The sequence below is a fragment of the Centrocercus urophasianus genome, unplaced genomic scaffold, assembly GCF_019232065.1.
Source record: "Centrocercus urophasianus isolate 14NV4802_14NV808 unplaced genomic scaffold, USGS_Curo_1.0 seq_17, whole genome shotgun sequence".
NCBI lineage: Eukaryota > Metazoa > Chordata > Aves > Galliformes > Phasianidae > Centrocercus > Centrocercus urophasianus.
This window is the reverse complement of record NW_024884722.1, coordinates 3,566,163-3,586,357: the sequence shown is the minus strand read 5'-3', so window position 1 is coordinate 3,586,357 and position 20,195 is coordinate 3,566,163. Positions and strand designations below refer to the sequence as shown.

The window sequence follows — 20,195 nt, the reverse complement described above, 5'->3', positions numbered from 1 at the left end:
AAGCATAAGCAACCAGAACAGCTTTATGTTACAGATTCAGCAAGCAATGACCCAATTATTTTGTCATTTCTTTAACTAGTTGAAAAAAGGAATTTGAAAATACAGGAAATTCAGCATTTTAATCCAAATGCTGTGTACATAAAAATGTGGTAACAAAATCCAACAACATATTTACGTTTCTCGCTGGCAGAAAAGCAAGCATTCATCCTGCAGGTTTGGGGAAGAGGCTGAGGCGTGGGCATTTCTCTCTTTCTGGGCTGTATCCAATCATGATTTCACGTGCAATTTTCAACCATGAATGGGTATTCACTTTAAAAACAACACATTGACAAGATGTCTGGATCAAATTAATTAATTCCAAGGCCTAAAAAGAGGCAGGGTACGGATTCAGATGTAATGTTTGCCTCCTCAACAATGATCTAGTGGGGGTTCCAATTCAAAATAGATTTGCTAACTATCACCATGTTCATGATTTTCAGTTTTGCTTCTGCTAGCTAGATGGAAAATGATTGTTTTCCAAAGTGTGGCATTGCGAGCCATCCCCTCTTCCTTGAAGCATGCAGGAATTACTTTCAATCCCCAGCTCATTTCTGGCAATCTGAATTGACCCAGTATGACTCAGGTATTGCTTGTACCAGGAGAACTAGCTGAAGGTGCAGCCAGCACCACCTCAGGCTGTAATCTCAGCTTGGCTCTGTACAGAGATATTAAACCTGAAAGCAGTTTCAGCCTCAGGATAGCCATGCCCTAACGATGCATCTGCCACTGAAACTCAGCTAAAAAAGAAAAGCAACAACACCCTCGATCATCTTGTCCTTACACCTGCAGTATAGTTATAGTTAATCTCCTCCAAGATTAACTATTCTTTGTGATAAAATTATCAGCAGTCATCCTTGGAAATGCAGATTAATGTTGTAAATAGAAGACGCGTGTATGAACAGAGCAAGGAGAACACTCTTGTTCATCTTTATTTCCTAAATCACTCATTTATTTTCTTTTCTGCTGGTCCAAATAAAGATGTTTGGGTGAGCACAGATTGTCTCTGCAGCTCTGGTATCTAATGGGAAAGCATTTAGGAAATTACTCTTTATTATCTTTTAAAAAGCACAGCAGACAAATGATTGTTGTATTTAAAGAATGTTTCCCATCAATTTAAGAACCTGCTCATTTTTTTCAAATGGAATGAAAAAGAAAAAAAAGAGGAGCACGTTTCTTTTTTTACTTACACTTTTAGGAGCCATATCACTAATCCTTTTCAATCCACACCACTCTGAGCTTGTCTAACTCCTCACTCTCAGCTCGGGAAATGGAGGAATATCAGTCCTGTGCTGTCTGACAGGCTCCCTGACGTTTGGAGGCAGGATGTGCTCTGGCTAACTGGTTATTCCTTATGATTCCAATGTGTTTTAGCTCCAGGAGCTTTCTCTTTTTAAAATACCTAAGAACCTCCTTGTATTTTGAAATGTTTGTTTGGGGAGAAAGGAAGTTACACTGTAAAGACAGGCAGGAAGAGGACGAGGCAGCACTGATGACAAGTTGACAGAAAATTTCTCTATGCAGAGAATGGCTTTAGAGCCAGCATAGTTTCTTGTTGCTGCTGACATCTATGACTTTGCACTAGGGGCTTGAGCCAGCACCACCAGAGTCAATGGAAGAACCCCCACTGTTCTCATAGAAGTTGGATCAAGTTTTCACTATGAAAAAGACCTCCTGACCTTTGCAGTGTAACCTATTTCTTCAGGTTGTGCATTTTCCATCCAAACATACACTGCCAGAACAATTTCCAGTAACACAGCACAGCCCAAGTTCTCTCAATGGGCAATTAAGTATCTCTAGAAACAACGATGGTCAATTTAAAGAATCAAAAGCCCATATTGCACATCTCAGCCTCCCCAAGGCCAGAGTTCACCATGCAGGAGCATGACAGCGACCAGCAAGCACCTGCAGTACCAGATGGTCTGTCACTGCCTGAGAGGGAAGCAGCGTGGTGCCAGCAGGATGTGCTTCAGGTTGTATTTCTGATAGCAATCTACTGCTTTTATCATAGAGTCATAGAACCACACCGTCTTTAAGGCTGGAAAAGACCTCTCAGATCCCCAAGCCCAACTCCAGCCTCCTCCACCATGCCCACGTCCCTCAGTGCCACATCCCCATGGTTCCTGAATCAGGAATGATGATCCCACCACTCCTTGGGCAGTTGTGCCACTGCATCAGCACTCTGAGAATAAATGTCTCCTCACGTCCAACCTGAAACAAAAACCAAATGTGTGAGTTTGCCTGTCTAACTTGGCTACAGGCACACCTCTTCTCCAGAGACCTCATTCTCTGGGGGCTAAAAATTCATCCTTCTGACACAGTTTGCTCAGGCACCTATGGCAAAATCACATGTCATAAGGCAGCTGTCATTTCAGCTTCCGATTCCCTATTTCTTTTTCTGGGTCATCCCAAAGTAGAAGCAGAATTTGAGTTCCATTTACATAAAATACTTAAACAAAGGTAGAGAAGAAACTGCAAATGTATGAAGCTGCTACAATAGGTTAGTTAAGCCCACACACATATATTTTGGGGGATGAAAACTTTAACACTTATATTATCCTTACTATTTTGATCCAGTTTTAGTCTGTCCAATTTCAGACCTTTCTAGTTTTTAACAAAAATTCTTAATAAAGCTTATTTAATAAGTCTAGCCCTATTAGCTTTCTGTGGAGCTTTTCCTATGGAATGTGTGGTTTATGATTCATCTCCCAGTAGTGGAAACTCTTAAAGGAAACTCTGGCAATCTAGTTCCCATGTCTCTAATAAGACTTAGCTCTCAGTTATGCAAACTATTTTAAAACTGCAATGCACCTGAAAGGTGAAATACAAGTAAGAGAACATTTCTGCCGAGCTGCTGCCTGCCAACAGTGTGTTTTGATTGTTTGGCTGTCACAGACAGTCTTCATGGGGGCTGACTTAAACAGGAAAAGGTTCTCCATGTTAAAAAAAAAAAATCATTATATTTACAGTCTGAAGCCATTTGTAGGGGGACATGGGGTGGCTGAATTTTGCTGTTTTGAAAATGTGATCGTGGAAGTGTGAAATTCTCACAGATGTTCATGAGTCACACTCTATACTTGGTAAGGCCCAGCTTTTCCCTGGAAACAGCTCTGCAAGTTTCAGTCTGAGCAGTTTCTGACCATGTTCACTAAGTATTGATATTAATGCATGCTAGTTTCTTTTCTGGCCTGAGTTCAGTCTGCCAGATTAACTGAAGAAGTAAAGACAGATAAAGGTTCTTCAGGCAAAACACACTTTGCCTTTATTTGCTTTTTGTTATAAACCCATTCCTTGAGCACCAAAAGAACAAAGCAAACATGTCAAATCTCCTGGGCAGAAGTTAAATAAGCTGAATTATGGTCCCAGATCAAAGATCAATCAAAGGATTGAGTCGATGCTGTATTTTCCCATCTAGAGACAACATTAATTGCACTCTAATGCTGCATCAAAACTGTGTATGTTTCTAGTACAAGCAGAATACACTGCACAGGAGTTTAAAATGTAAGAGGCTGTATGAGAGGAGAAGACTGGATTTATTACTGTGCTGCAGCATGCACTTCTAATGGTTCCTGTTGAATATTTAAAACAAACAATGAATACCTTAAGTTGGAAACCACAAAAGCCTGCTTTGATATGAAGTCTGAGCCGAAGCCTCCTTAGCTCAAGAGGAACATTTTCATGGGCTCCAGGTGAAGGCAGAACCTCAGTGAGGGTTCCACAAACGTCACCCATCTGATACCTTTCAGCTACTTTGGATGATCAGATACTTTTCTTTATTGCAACCCTTTTTCAGAGTCTCCAAGGCCACCAAAGCTATGTCCTCAGCCTCACGGACCTTTTGTGAGTCACAGAAAAGGAAAGCTTCCTTCCTGCCACCTAAATGCTGACTGATGCAAGAATCAGTCATCTGCCAGAAGGCTGCAGATTATGCAAGAGTAGAAGAGTTTCCTCTCCTGCCTTTGAAATTCAGGGAAAACTCAGCAGTTCAAGGCAATTAAAGAATAATTTAAGGAGTATTTTGATCCTTAGGTCGTATCTGACATGAAATCAAACTTTTTTGGAATTTGAAAAGTACTCCTTTGTTTTATTACTACACAGTCTTCTTCCCTCACACATCCAGATTGTTCTCGTGGTGACAAAACAGCACAATTAACAGGAAGAGTATCTATTATTCCTGGCACAGCTGGAGGCAGGAATTTCCAGAGAGCCTGTTCTCTAGGAGTTTTCTGACCTAGACTTCAGACTCAGGAGGCTCAGCTACACTCCAGATGCCATGTAGCCTCCCCAGAGCTGCCTGCTGCTACTGTCATGCATTCTACCTAAGAGATGGCATGATTTGTGATAGGGGCAGTACAGGATCCCTGCCCTCCATGCATGGTGTGCCTGAACACAAGAAACATTTCCCAGTTTTTCTCCTGCATCTGGATCTTTCTGCCCATAGTCCTTCTGGGAGGTGGGAATCATAGAATGGCTTGAGTTGGAAGGGAACTGAAGGATCATCAAGCTCCAACCCCTTGTCACATGCAGAGCCAGCAAACTCCATATCTAATACCAGCCCAGGCTGCCCAGGGCCCCATCCAACCTGGCCTTGAACACCTCCAGGGATGGATGGGGCATCCACAGCCTCTCTGGGCAGCTGTTCCAGCACCTCACCACTCCCATAGTAAAGAACTTAAGAAAGTACCCAAGAACGTAAGAAGCAGCAGCCAAGCCCGTACATCCACAGGAGAAGAAAAAGGTGGAGAAAAAGAAGGCTTGCACCAGAATTCCCACTCTTCTTGTCCATGGGAACACCAGCTACACTGAGCTGACGTGGGGAAGGAGAGTGGGAGTCACACAGCTGCATGTTCCCAACAGGGTCATAGCTACAGAGCCCTGACAAACGAATTGCTGTGATAACAAGTGGTGTTCAGTGCTATTACTGTATTGAGCTGTTAAGTATCACCACGGGCATAGCCTGAGGAAAGCTTCCAGGTCCTTGTAATACATGGTGCGCCCTCGTTGCTACCCATGACCTCCAGTCTCTGTACAAAGGAATATGTGCATTTAGTTGCTCTGGGAAAGAAACATCCCTTTGAAGAACCAAAAAGTGTTCTATCAGTTCTTTTTATTATAAGCACTGAGTAACATTGACTTGTGTGTTATTCATTTAAAATGTCTCCTCTGTTTTTCTGAAGCACAGGATGAAGACTTTCTGTAATTCCAACTAAAGCCACAAAACTGAATACAGCCATCAAAATGAGAACCACTCTTTTCTTCCCAGATCTAAACAAACAGACTTAGACAAACAATGGAGAAAAAGCAGTCAAACTGCTTGCAGACTTGCTGGATATAGGACTAAAAGAACCATTAAAATGTGTATCTATCCAATGTGCTCAAGCCAAAAATAGCTTAAAATATCAAATCACTGAGGTATACTGCAGGACCAAAGATTCTACAATAAGAACATAATTGTAGCTATTAAAAATAAACATTGAGACTTGGAATACCATTAACAAGTAAAAAAAAAGCAAGACAAAATAGCTGCTATCACCAGATACTTCAGTGGCCCAATAAACAAGACACTTCTGAAGTGCAAAAATTTACAAATTTAACGATTCCCCTTGAGTCTATTTTACCAAAAAATTGTACAACTGCATAAAACAGTTGTACAAAAGTGTCTTAAGATACAATCAATTTCTTCCCTGCTCCTACAGAAGCTGAAGCAGTAACTACATACAGTCATAACTAGAGCACAGTTGTACAGACAAACAGCATAGGCATGAAATTCTTCAAATGTGCATAAGATGAAAAAATTGCCTGAACTTTGGCTCCTGGAAATATGCATCTACAAAGTGTTCTACAAGCTTTAATTGGAGGCAAACCTGGAGTTATACCAGTAGTGAAATTCATACAAACTCCATTCTCTACAAACACATCACTTCACTGAAATGAGTGTTATCTTGTCACTGATATCATGCAATAGACACATTGAATTGGAAGATTGGAAAAGACCACTAAGGTCATCTAGTCCCACCACCTTCTCTCTTCCTAGCACACACGAAGCCCACAGACATCAAGCAGAAAAAAAAAATGATTATGAAAGAGTTCTTTATAGCAGTAATGAACCATTACATCTTCTTGCCATAGTTACTGTTGCCTCCATCCTTAAGTACTCAATTTACACTTGGGAAAGACTGAAATGTGCCACCTCCCAGTAAGCAGTACTTCAAGGAATCACAGAATCATTTGAGTTGGAAGCAATCTCCTTAAATGTCCTTAAATGTCATCTGCTCCATCTCCACTTAATGCCATTCAACTTCTAATCGAGTTTAAGCTCTAGAATAGACCAAACTGCATTTCTTTGACATTCCAAAAAGATGGAAAATGTGCTGAATATGATATCAAAACAGATGCATTAGCTTCCTTTGATGAAGCAGTCCAAGGCCTAAGCCAAGTGAATGAGTGATGAAGATAGAATCACTCTGCTATTCACTTTTGGGTTCCAGAGAAGGCTGTTTTCTACCAGTTTAGCTCTCTGACTTAGCTCTTGGTGGGAGCCAGCAAGCTTCAGTGCCAGCACCATGGAGCAGTAGGAGCAGTGCCTCTAGGCAGCAGACAGTCATTAGTCATCTTAACTGTGAGTTGAAATGTCAGCTTTCATTTTTTTCATGATTAGAACTAAAAATACACATTTACCAACAGAATGTAGAAGTATTCTGTATCTGTAATGATACCTGTGACCACTTTTTTTAAGAGTCTTTTTTCTTCTTCTGAATGAAAAACAAATCCTTTACAGTTTTAAGTCTTTCCAAAGGACGTGTGGCCATTAAGTGGCATTAAAATCCCCTTCCCCTCTAAGTTGTCAAACATACAGCTGCAAATACACCTCCATGCACAAGGCAAAAAGATCCCCAAATATGGGCTGGGCATCTCAGCAGAGCATCACCACCCCAGCACCTAACTGTGCATGCAGCATCTCCCTGCACTGAGCTGCCCCTCTTCCTACAGCAGGAACAGTGGGGCTGCCCACCACGAGGAACCATCAAGGAGTGATGGGAATGCTCATTGGTTTGTTTGTGAGCCACCACCCCATGCAGGCTGCTCTCAGCTGCAGCCCAGCCCTCCTCCAGGTTGCACATCTGGGCTGAATACTTGACCTATATAGAGAGCCTGTGACAGGAAATACCTAAAATACATCCAACTTGGTTTTAAAACCTTTTATACAGAGTAAGGCTCGGTGTTACGGAGACACGGTGTGTCTGCTCTAGCAGGGAGCTTAAACATTTACATATTTTTTCCCCAAAGTCACATCTGTTGATACTGCTATTTATGAAATAAACGAAGAATTAATAAGAGCAAACTCTCCTCAAAAAGCCTAAGAGTCACCGTAGTGCCTGGAGCTGTTACTCAGACAACGATTTAGGAAGAAAGTTATGTGCTTACAATTAACCTGATTTCAAACCACGTGCTCCTTCCCAGCCCTTTAAAAGGAATGTTTGTATTTTCCTGAGCACGGCAGAAGAGAAAAATAAATTCAGTTGACTTGTTTGCTGTTTAATTAATTATTCTTTCTGGTGGATTTTTTCTTTTTTCTTTTTTTTCCCCCAAGCTTAGCTCTAATACCATACTAGGACAGCAGAAACAGTTGATACAATTACACTCTTGAATAGTGGAAATGCTTTTAGAGATGGGATTTGAGAAATTTGCAAAGAGCACACACAGAATAATGGAGATCTTTTGGCTACACTTGGAAATCCTAAAAACATTTAGGAACTCATGTAGCAAAGCTTTTTCCCTTCCTTTAGCACACCCTATGTCCCAGCTGGTGCACCCTGAAAGCAGAGTTCAAACACACTATGGGCCATCCATTGTATCTCCCCATCTCTGTCTGCCCTTAAGCTAGTCATGAAATATACAACTTAGTGAACTTTAAGGTGAAAAAGGAAAAAAATGCCTCAAGACCAAGTACCAGGATTCCATGGTCTTAAGAGCTCTGTTGATATCTTTGAAATGTTGAGGGCTCAACATCTTTACAAACCTCTGGTCTTCCTACCTGCAGAAATGCTGAAAGGCATGGCACTCTGTTTTTCTGAATGGATTAAAGGGAAGTTTTGCAGGGAGGCTCTTGCAAAGCTCCAGATCCATGCTAGAAAGTAAAGGAGCTGAAATAGTTCAAGTAAGGTTCAGACAAACATCTCAAACAGTGGGCACCTCTCCAATCCAAATGGCTGAGTGTCCAGAGGTCCTTCCACCTTATTCCAGCTTCCTATGAACTCTCAGCTTTGAGCAGCCCACAAAAAGTTTCCCAGAATTCATTCTGTCTAAACATCTTCTCTGCTTTGTTTAAAAACACTCCTCTGGTCCAGAAAAGGCACTTAATCACAGGCCAAATCTTTGGCACATAGGAAGTCTCCATGATGCAAAGCTGCGTGTGTCAGAGTCTTCAACTGACATCAAATACAAGTTTTTCATGAGTTTAAAATTGTGTGTGTGAATACGTATGTTCTTCTTTAAGGCTCACACCAAAAGATGTGCCCTTACTATCCTTTGGATCCTTGGAATGCATTCAAACAAACCCCAGTATATACTGCTTGTCTCTAATAGACACTACTCGCACAAGTCTTATAGCAGCAGTAGTCCACAATGTTTCCAACAGACTCTTTTCAATGCAAAGATTGAATGTGCTGATGTGAAATGTTCAGGCCACGATCTGGGATTTATCAGTAAATCAGTCACTGCCATTGAGCGCCCACCCTCCCAACCACCCACAGGAGCTGGAAGCATTCAGTGGGCATGGGAATTCTGCAGTTGGAAAGCAGTGGAATAGAAAGTTTCAAGGCAAGCTTCCATGAGCATAACAAATTGTTTTTCAACTCGTTAATTGGGAGGAAAAAAATTAGTTCAGAATTAATGAATAGAAATCAGGAAGTTTTGCAGGAAAACAGTTGCATGCTATTTTCTCTCCATGCTTTCAAAGATCTCAGTGGCATTTTAGCTGCATAACTTTCATCCTAGCATTTTAATTACATTTTGAAAAGTTTCCCATTCTAGTCCTCTCAGAAGACTGTATGGACTCTCTCAGTCATTGCCATTTGACTGGCATCCAAGCATTAAAAAGCACAAAGTATATATTTGCTCTCTGCATATTATTAGCAATGTCAAACAATTCAGATGTGTCTGCAGCAGTTCACGTTCCACATATTACTAGCCTTTGTCATGATTTGGACTATTTAGAAAGTAGATCCACAAGAATTTTTCCCTCCTTTTCATTTAATAGCTTAAAATAACAATGAATGCCTTCATTTGCTGGATGAGAGTCTTGTTCTTTGTTCATTGTGGACTTGAACTGTTGCTTGCAAGCAGACATCATCTTTTTTTCTTTATAGAGTTTCCAGATCCAAAGTACCATGCAAGAACTTTGCGGGGAAGAAAGAAAAAAAGAAAAAAAGAAAAAGATTTGTAGTATATTAACCCTCATATTTAGTTTTGTTTTGTTTTTTTTCTTTTTAAATAAATGAAGAATTTGATCACTCAGAGAACAGATACTGTTCCTTATGATTTCAGAAGGAATTTATCTCAGCCCCATTTCTCCCATTTGAGCTGTGTGCATCCCACCCATCTCTGGGTCTCTGTAGTATCTCCCTATAGCAGCACATACAAAGGTCTTTAGAAGAAGACTCAAAGCTCTCTACATTTCTATATGGTTTCTCAATCATCTGTCCCTCCACAAGAAGGAAATAAGACTTTGGGAGCTTCTTTTTGTCAATTACACTTATGTGATGGAATACCTGATGTGAAGGAACTGGGCCAGATGTGAGATGCTTCTGAAGGGAGCCTGGAAGACATCTGGACTGCAGTCCTCCAATGGGATCCAAAACAGAGGAGCCTGAGGGTAACACATCTGACCAAATACCTATAAGGAATTCTTCTCTTCATTTGTGATACGTCCAGGGCCCTGGCTATGACTGCCTCTGGCTATTCATCCTTCCCTCCCATCAGCCCTGTAAATTCACTCTGGGAAATTCCATACCTGCAGGCCATTCACAACCCAGATGTACTTTCAGCAGAGTTTTGAGTGGACTTTTACCTTGAAATTTGAAGTATGTAGAGGATGTGGATTGAGCACTTGGTAGGATAAGACTGGGTCTACCTTTGGGAGTACTTGCCATCCAGTGTGTGATGGCAAATTTCATTCTGTTTCTGAAGTGTGTTTTGTAACTTCTCAATATGTAAGAAACATACCAGGCTTGAAACATGGCCATCACACAAGATAACGGAAGAGGATCATTGCCCACATGGCTAAAATGTTCTCATTCCTGATGCAAATACATGTCTTGCAGGTAAGCTTGCTGAGTTCATATCAAGCTGCTAAAGCTTAGCATTAGCTCCCATTCTGCTCCCATTCTGCAGCACTTTTCATAGAGTTCAGAAGGGACCAAATGAGGGCTGGGGATTACGGGGATGATTCTCTAGCCAAAGGGATAAAGGGTGAGAAAGCCTGACCTGATAATTATTTTGGTATCTGTACTCACTAATAATGGATGAGATGATCAGATATTCAATTTCAGCTGTGATTAATAGTTACTGGAGGTCACTGTGGTCTAGTATGCCAGCTCTGTTGTGACCTTCTGCAATATCAAATCCCAGTGTGTGCACTGAGGCTCAGCCTCAGACAACGCAATAAGGATTTACAGTTCACTTACGTGTCAGAATATGAAGTCATTCATATTCTTCCCAATGTAAAACATGCTCCTCCAACTCAGAAATATCAGTATTTTGTATAATTTTTTAGAAGACATTATTGTAAGATATATTTTACAATATATTGAGCCAGATTCCCATTTATAAGACAGCTCCTTTAAACACCACTCCAGAATCAGAAAGCCACACTAAAGCTTTTCGTTTAAGAAAAATGATGTATTTCATGGTGGAAATGAAGAATAAAAACCTTATCTTGTCTCCATTTATGCTATAATAACACGGTACAAATCCTTACTTCCCAGTATCAGTGTTATCCCATAGAAAGGAATAATTGTGTATCTAAAAGAAGAGTTAGATATCTCGGTCTCCAGAACATGCTTTATAATTTAACTCAAACAGAGACAGAGAGATCATCAACTATACCAAGTATTGTAAAGATGCTTTAAATGATCCTCACGCACTTCCTCTGATGTCTTCCTAGGCACACTGACTCTCCAAGTCACCATCTGGCATCTTTTCTATCTCCTTCTTGTTTTTTCTCACCTTTTTTTTGTTGTTGCCATCTTTAGCTATGGGTAAAAAAGAGAAACGCTTTTCCTTTTACACCTGTCAAATTGATTTAGCACTGCCTGTTGACTGCACAGAGAATAAGATGCCTTGCTCCTCTCTTCCAACACACAGTAACCACCCAGAGCGTCCTGTTGTTTCCTTTCTACTTGTCATGGCATGGATAGTGTGTTCAGGCAAGTTTTAGAGAATTAACTTCTGCATTAGAGACCTAACTGCACGGATACGATGGCTATGACCAACCTTGAGTGAAATCCAAAACAGACTCCCTTCAACTCATGGCTTATTGAATTAAGAAGGACCAAACCATCCATTAAGATATCTCCCAGGGGTGGAAAAATTAAAAGGTGCCTGCACCTAAGATGACTGATTATTACTATTCCTCTGTTTTCTCTTGGGAAATGACTGAGCTGAGTAAAGGCTATGGGAGTGTTTTGTGTGGGTAGTCATTTGATTTTAAAATTTCAGCTGCATCACAATTTGTTGTTGTTCATTTGTTTTTTTTCCCACGAATAAGCAAAAGTGAGCGATAAGGGCATATATTTGTACATTTATTTCAAAGAGCTGCACGCTATAAAACAAGCAATACCAAAAGACATAACCTCATGAAGGTGCAGATCCATTGCATGCTTTATCATATCCATTGTATTATCATATTAATGTAATCACAAAAAAAAAAAAAGCAGCTATTCTGTGTGAATATGTCAGTCACATTTCAACTCTGTTCCTACACAGTGACTTCAGGAGTCCACTGCTTGTGCAGATGAGGAATTGGGTGAGGCTCAAAACTCAGGAGGAAAAGGCTCAGATTATAAAAATTCAATAAATGACTTCTGCACCATACCTTCAAATACCACTACTTCATCTTTTTGATAGTTCCTAAGTCCACCTAGCTGACAGAAGCCTTCCTGCCAAAACCAAAAAATAATTGAGATTCAATCGTGCACCTTTAGAGTGACCCCTCTAACCAGCTCAATGAGCAGAGAATAACATGAAAAACAACAAGAATGAGCTGAAATAACAAGTAACTCATAAAACTTTGGCATTTCAGGAGCAGGTCTAGGCTCAGGTTCATATTATTAAAATCTATTCAGTGAAATCATCCTTCTTCTAAAGAGCTATTTTTTCACCTTAAAAATTAGTTTCAATTCAGAGAAGCTTGCTGGGAGAATTATCATAGAAAATGGTTTTCTCTAGCATAATCAAATGTATTTATTCTACATTTTTTCTCATGTTATATTATTCATTGGAGCCGTGGTTAATCAGAAAGTTTTGGCCAATTTTGAAGGCCCCGCTCATTATTCATTCTTAGTCATCTTTGTCCTCTTTTGTTGTAACGTTCTTTAAAGGATGGGCTCTTAAACAGAATGGTTCTGTTATGTTTTCTACGTGTTTCTGGAGGAGAAAATAGAAGTTGATAGATGAAAAAACTCATTAAAAGCCAGATGTTTTCAGCTTTGCTTGTCACATCTGGCAATTAGGATATGACACATGTTATATTAAAATCTATGGGAAATATTCCAAAGAGAATCTAGGTCCTATAAATTCATTCTAAGATCTTGCTAGTCAAAGAATTTTGAGCAGAAGTTTTAAAGTTACATTACAGAAGTTTTAAAGTCACAGGAGTGCTTTACTTTCTCTGGACCACACAGAAATGGGAACTAGCTATGAGGCTGAAGACAAAAGATACCAGTGGGTTAGATAGCAGCAACACTGATAGCATTCCTGGTTTCTGTATAAGTCACCTACCATGGAATAGCCTTCACTCACATATCATGGATGCATTCATGACCTCTGACAACTCTTACCACCTCCTTCTGTTCCCTAACACCAAAGCCTCTACCCTGTCCCCCCTTATCTCTGCTGTATTCTGGCTGCTGCCTCATCTCTCTCCTCTCATCCCCTCTCTACCACATTGCCTAAAGCCGTTGCTGTCATTGCTCTCTCCCAGACCCCAGCCAGCCTCCTGCTGCCTGGCTTTCAGCTCTGGCATTCCACTAAAATGCATCTTGCCAACATTGCTAATGACTTCTTCCTCGCTGCATCTCTGAGACGTTACTCCACCTTCAGCTTGCCAACAAAGTTCAACAAGCGCCTTCAGAAAACTGACTTTAATGGCATTCTTGCTCCTAGATTTCCTTTAAGCCTAGAAGCATGCTACCCATTTTAAATCCCCCCTTTTCCCATTCAGTCTCATTTCTAGCTAATCCTTCCCCAAACCCCAAAATTTCGGCAAGCACAAGCACCTCTTCCTTCTATATTTCCTTCTATCCTAGCTGGAAACCAGTACCCTAGAAACTTTTGCTTATGTATTTTCAGTTATCCATTCCATGTCTTTCACTCTCACCTCTTCTTCAGAGCAGACAAGTCCACATTTTAACTAGCTATAAGACCACAATCTAATCAAGTACTTAACTCCACACCCCCCTCAGATATCTGTCCCCATTCTGTATCTATCAGCAGGCTGCCCAGGGAGGTGATGGAGTCATTGTTTCTGGAGATGTTTAAGTTATAAAGTTATAGCACTGTGGGAACCGGTCTCTGGGCATGGTAGGGTTAGACTTGGTGATCCTAGAGATTTTCTCCAACTTTAATTATTCTGTGATTCTAATACCTTTCCAGTTCTCCACAGTTGACATCCTCGTTTCAGCTTTTCATTCACTCGCTGAACTCTCCTTAAGCATTTCTCACCTCATACCAGAAACAGAATGGAAAGCTCAGCAATGACAGCAGAGCAGCAAGGTCCCAGCCTACAGCAAGCAAGAATTTGTTCAAATATAAAAGCCGTAGGCACAAAAATAAAGGAAAAAAAATCCACTACCTTCAGAAGGCCTCCAGTATGCAGGGAGCTCCAGCAAGATTCCCTCACCTCCACTGCCAACCCTTGAATGAGGTCTGGAAAGGGGTGGTTCCTGGCTTCTGCCCTTCTGGTCACTCATCTGCATTTCATGCACCTGAGCTGTCCTGGGTTGGCCCTGCCTTCCACCAGGTGCTCAATCACTGCTTCAGGCTGTGACTTTGCATTTCAATATCTCATGACATATCTCATACAGTATCTCATGACATTGGCCATGCTATCTTCTTTTTGCCTTTCGTCTCTAATGCCTCCACAGACACCAGCTGAGCAGCAATTTCCCCCCAGCATTCTTAACTTACTGCCTCTGATAGGACATGCCAATGAAGGCAGCAGCTTTCAGCACCTATCTGGTCAAAACCTGCCTTTGTGCAGCTTTTTGCTTGGGAGGAAGCATGTCTCCTTGACCTCCTTTCAGACTGGATTAAAACTTCCTTTTGTCCACGTGCCTCATAAAGCCTGACAGAAAGCAGATTTCCCCAGGCTCATCCTCCTGCTTTTCATGATGATGAAAGAGAGCTTTTTATTCCCAGCTCTGTCTGCTGGGGTTATGGGCTGTCTTATGTCAGATGCTGAAAATTGATACGTGGTTCCACTAGATCTTGACCCATGCAAGATATACAGAAACAAATCTAACAACAACAACAACAAAAAAGACGTTGTTGAGTGTGTGCCAATATTACACAAAAATAAATATGAGGCAAGTGAAGAGTGATGTATCTGAACAGTTTCAACAAACTTGGCGAAAGAAACAGACAAGGAAGGAAATTGCGACGTATTTTGGATTGCCCAGAAATCAGGCAATAGAAGACCTGTGGAATGTGAAAAAGTTCACTAAAAACCATTCTGAGCTCTGCCATACAAATGAAAACCACTCCTTTATTTTCCAGTAGCAATCAGAATTGTGCTACAGACAGAAGACGAATCACCAGCACAAGTATAATTGTCTAAGTCAAATTTGTTTCCTAGGAAGAATTTTTGCCAGTGTTTGGTACATCCCCATGTTCTCCACTCCCTGTGAGCCTGATAGATGGTCTCAAAGAAAGCTCTGTAGATGGTATTTTGGAAAGCATGGTATAATCTTAGACTTGAACAGATACATGGGATAGGATGTCTTCAGCATTGTCTTTCTAAAATCATTTCATAGCTATGCTGAAAAGCAACAAAAGTATAAAGGAATATATAATTACAGAGATAACTGTGGCAAATTCAAGCACAATAGGAGCGAGAGTGGGAACTGATCGAGAGCAATATGCAGCATTTAAGCATTTATAAGCCGTGTTCACGGGCACCTCAGCCCCATAAACCTCTCTGAGGTTAAATTTTGGCCCATGGGCAGGCAGAGTTGGTGGGGATTTACCACCCAGGTGGTGGCTGAGATGGCATTTATTAAATTCTATTGAAAAACTCATAAAAGAAAAACACTAATGTTAATGAGACTCTTTCCACTGATTTGAATGGGCTTTGGATCGAGGCCTAAAAAAGCAAAGGTGGAATTAGAAAACTGAAATATGTATATACAGAAGCCTGTCAATCCAACTGCTTACCTTCCAGGGATGACCTAGTACCATTTCATTTACAAGTCATCTACAGGGCAAGAAAGCAGGCTGATGTTACTTTATCTGAATCATGTATTTTGAAAATATTGGTTCTTAACTATATTTTAAAAACAAAAACAAAACACAGACATTGCAACCCCACTGACATCCATAGAATTCTTCCCACCATAACATTTCACAGATTGAAATGTTTGCAGTCTCACACTCTTAATAATTAGCTGAAATAAACTGAGCCTGTGTTATCTGCTATGAGCTGCATCCTTCAGCCTGCTATGTTTGATTTCAGCTTTGATTCCAAGCCTGGGCTGATCAGTACCAGCTGCTCAGCCAAAGGGCAGATCACACGTCCCCAGCCCTCCGCCTCCTTCATCCCAGCTCCAAGCCAGCCTATTGTTTGTTACAAATAATTAATTCCACATGCCCCAGCTCCCAGTGAGCCTCACAAAAAGCAGATTTTTTGTGTTTATTGCATGTCCAATAAATTAATTCCAGTTCTGGATACACGTATAAACATATGGATGTATACGCATATATACAACATGTACACATATTTACACAGCCAGACTTGTAGCTGCTGTTCATGGCTGTTTGGTTATCACCATAAATATTTCTATTTGTCTTTCTCAAGGGCTGAATGTGAGAAATTACAGGCAGGTTTTCTTATTTAGTCCCTTCTGCATGGTTCCAGATGTACACGTATTCACTTCCAACAGATACCCAATGACATGGCATGGGGCTTTGGTGTCCCTGCATTGCCTGGACCTGTACATCTACTCTTTGCCCATGCCAATCTGCTGTGTGGTGTCCTTGCTTGTCTTTGGGAGAGGGAAAAGGAAAGAATTCTGATACTGCAGCCAGAATTTTTATTACTCTCTTCAGATAAAGTTGCCTGAAACTTCCTTTTGAATATGACTCTTGTCTTCAGTTACTTGCTTCTTCAACAAACGGTAACCGTACTCTTTGCTGAGTGTCTGAATAGGTTTTATTAGGGCTATTTCAGTTAAAATAGCTCAGCTGCTCCTGAGGAAATGCATTGCATTTGACTATACTGTAGCAGGTCTAACAACCAACTTGTTGAGTTGGTGTCAAGGCTCCGTGTGCTGGAGCAAAAGTTTGGTGGAGGGGATCTGTTGTATGTGGTACCTATGCAAAAGCTCACAGGCTCTAAAACATCTTCCTGTAGGTGGGAGCTGTGTGAAAAAGAGCACACGGCTGCTGTGGCAGCAGCAGCAACTAAGCTGATCCCAGCAATTTGGTGGCACATCATGAGTTTCTTCCATACTTGGCCTTGTGCCCGTCTATGCTGAGATAGAGGAGGAGGCTGAGTTCAGCACATTGGGCTGAACATGGAAATAACATCTCCCTGAACTCAGAGTCAGGTAGGGTGGAAAGCAAAAAGCGGATAATAAGAGATTAATCCAGCATGAATCCAGTGGTCAGTGCACAACAGGGTGTATTCGCTGAGGGTTTATGGAAGGTTTGTTTAAATTTTCTTATTCCATCATTTCCTGTGTATAAAAGGAATATGATTCCATCTTGTTAGGAAGTGACCATATTCAGAATGCCTGTAAGACCTCAGTTTGCTCTCCCAGTGGATAGACTTGGAATTTTGTGCTGCTTTATCTACAGTGCATTAAACAAATCAGGTTGGGAAAGGAAGAGTGATGCATAATGAAGGAGGGTGATATTGGTACAGCTGCTGCTTCTCTGCGCCTGCAAGGTGCTCAGCAAGGTGGATGCCTGTTTGTGCTGATGAATGAAAACTGCCCTCAGAGATTACAAGCCATCCTCATTGCTGCCACTGTGTTTTCTGGAGTAGTTAAAGTGCCAGGGAAATTGGGAAAAAGCCAACAGGAAAGGCAAAATCAGAGCTAAACTGCAGAATACTGAGGAAGAGCAATCCTGATACCTAAGGGCTTAAAAATCCACTGTTCCCCAGATTAGATAGAAAATAAGCAGTATTTGAGACCAAAAAGCAGCTAGGCTATGATGGAGCCAACGGCATAGATGCCTCATGTCTCCATTCCCCCGTAAAGGCGCTTGTCCTGCTCTCATCTGTGATCTCTGGCTGCCCCACAAACAGCTTTGAGATTTCACAAATAATATTTCCTTATCACTATTTATTATTGTAAAGTCTTTGTGAATCAAAAAATAATTGATTTCTATCCACGTTAACCTTCAATTGAAAATTCTGTATATTCTATTGGCTGGATACAACAAGGAAAAGCTAACATCCCTATGCAATTCTTGCCTCTCTGTTTTGCTGCTCTGCATGCAGCAGTGCCTCTGAGCTACCAACTTTATGCCCTGTGCTCTGGCTGTTGCCATGAAAAGTTTCTTCCTGAAGTAAAGGGGAGCTCAGTTCTTAGCAAGTGAGATTTGGTGGTGCAGCTAGCTGTTAATGGGAATGACTGGCTGGTAACAGCTGATCCAGCTCCTATACATTTTAATAATGTTTGCATATTTTCAGCCAATCACATGCAGAAAACGCAAAGGAAATTGCAGGTGGTCTGTTTTTAATAAGGAATTTTAGTTGTCGCTTAATTTCTCTGCTTTACAGGCTGATAACAACATTGAGCTTCCGTGACTCGGTCTATTTCAGACAAAATCTATGTCTACATATCTTCCTCTGGAGGGCTTTAAAGCAAAAGCTCGAAGAAAGTCAAAACTGTAAACAAAATCAGCTCAGGAACTTCTCTTATATTCAAGAAACCGGGGACAGAGCGAGGTGTCAGCATTTACTGACAGTCCACGCTGCAGAATCTGTCCCTCCTCATTTACTCATAGAACTGCAGCACTCACAACAATCCAGCTGTCAAGTGCAATTAAGAAGGAAAACCATCCTATCTAGAGTGCAAAATAATTAATGTTAGCAATGCGAAAAGTCTTCCCTTGACAAGGAAGGGATTAAAAAGCCTGTAAAAGTTCTGTAGAGCTGTTCAGCAGGATATTAAACATAGTGCATTGCCAGCATCACCACCACAAGCATATTATTGTTATTAGTACCAAGACTGCCATTAGCGGGATATTCATTAATGTTAAGAGTCACAGTCAGTGTGAGATTCAGAGCCTCCGAGCTCTGGAGGAGGAGGTGAAAAGTTACCTGGTGGAGGTTCAAGAATGGCTTTTCCTTTTTTGCTGCTTTTCTTCGGTTTTAACTCTTTCCTGCTCGGTTTGAACCCTGGGTGTTCCTCTGGCTCTGAAGCACGGATAGTTCCTTCCTCTCCGGGTTGCTCCGTGAAAGAAAAATACTCTTCACCAGGGTATGGAAAGGAGTAATAGTGATCCCTGTTGCTAATCTCTTGCAGATAATAATCCTGTTCGTCCATGGGGACAGCCCAGGACAGACCCCCCAGCACGGCCAGCCCGAGGGCACAGAGAGCGGGGAACAGCTGAGAGGAGCATGAGCTTCTCTTCCTAAGGGCAATCATCAGTTTTTAGAGTTGAAGCAAAGCCCCCAGACTTTATTTGGCAGGAGGGGAAGCAGAGGGGGGATGAAGAAGCCTGTCTGCAGAAAGTTCCTCTGCTTGGGGCGAGTTTGCAGGAGCCGTGCAGCGCAGCGGGACAGGGCTGGGAGGGAGGGAGGGGGCAGGCGGGATGCATGTGATCACTGCGCTCGGCAGCCAGACAGGCGGATGGATGGACACGCTGGAGAAGGCAGGACAGGATGCTGTCTTGGCAGGTGTGACCTCCAGCACGGCACACTCACTGCTTCCCTTTGCTGTTGTTGTTTTCTTTCTTCACAGCTCCGGAGAAAACCCCTTGCAGTTCCTTTAGTCGTCCCGCGTGCAGCTGATCCAAGGGAGCATTTATTCAAAGAACAGTGAAGTTGGCAGCAAGCCTTCACCTCCCAGCAAAAGAGTTTTTCCATCCCTGGGAGATGCTATGCAGGATGGGGTGGGCACTCTGAGCCCTGGGCAAATGCTGACATATAATGGAACTGTGTCCCATCACCCTCATCCCATGTGTGATGGATATACCTTTTTGCAATGTGTTTTCTTTTAGCATCCATCTCTAGAACAGATAGGAGCTTCCCTGGTTGCTCCAAACAATATAAATACACACGTAGCATGTGCCCAGCTATGGGCATCTCCTGGGGTGCAGGGAGACACGCCAGGAAGGACATATTTCATCAGTAGCCCTTTTTCTTGCTCTTCTTGGCAAGATCCCAACTTCTGTTCTCCCTGAAACATCTTCCAAGCAGATTAGGATGTACTGTGCTGGCAGCTGCACACATGCAACCCAGTGTTGTTAATGGAATCAATTTGTCTGGGAATTAAATCTTATCTTTCATCTTCTTCATACCTCCAAAATACCAGTCAGTGCTGAAGGAAATGTGCAGCAGTTGGCTCACGTGGAATATGCATCCTCTCTCCTGTGTTGAAAATACCAGCTTATATTTTCATCATGTGTATTGTATTTCTTCCCGTTGCCCAGTCATGCAGGAGAAAGCATTACATCTGTTACTGCACTCTCTATTCTGCCTTTTCAATCAC

General features: G+C 41.6%; 1 protein-coding gene across 1 annotated transcript in view; it reads right to left on the bottom strand.

The window, feature by feature from the left end:
- CPXM2 (carboxypeptidase X, M14 family member 2) overlaps positions 1–19,268 on the bottom strand; it is a 63,844-nt gene extending 44,576 nt beyond the window's left edge. Inside the window, exon 1 of the mRNA XM_042818318.1 lies at positions 18,803–19,268. Within this exon, the coding sequence (XP_042674252.1) occupies positions 18,803–19,130 (328 nt within the window). The 5' untranslated portion in view covers positions 19,131–19,268. The remainder of the gene's footprint in view (positions 1–18,802) is intronic.
- Between the last annotated feature and the right edge of the window lie 927 nt (positions 19,269–20,195).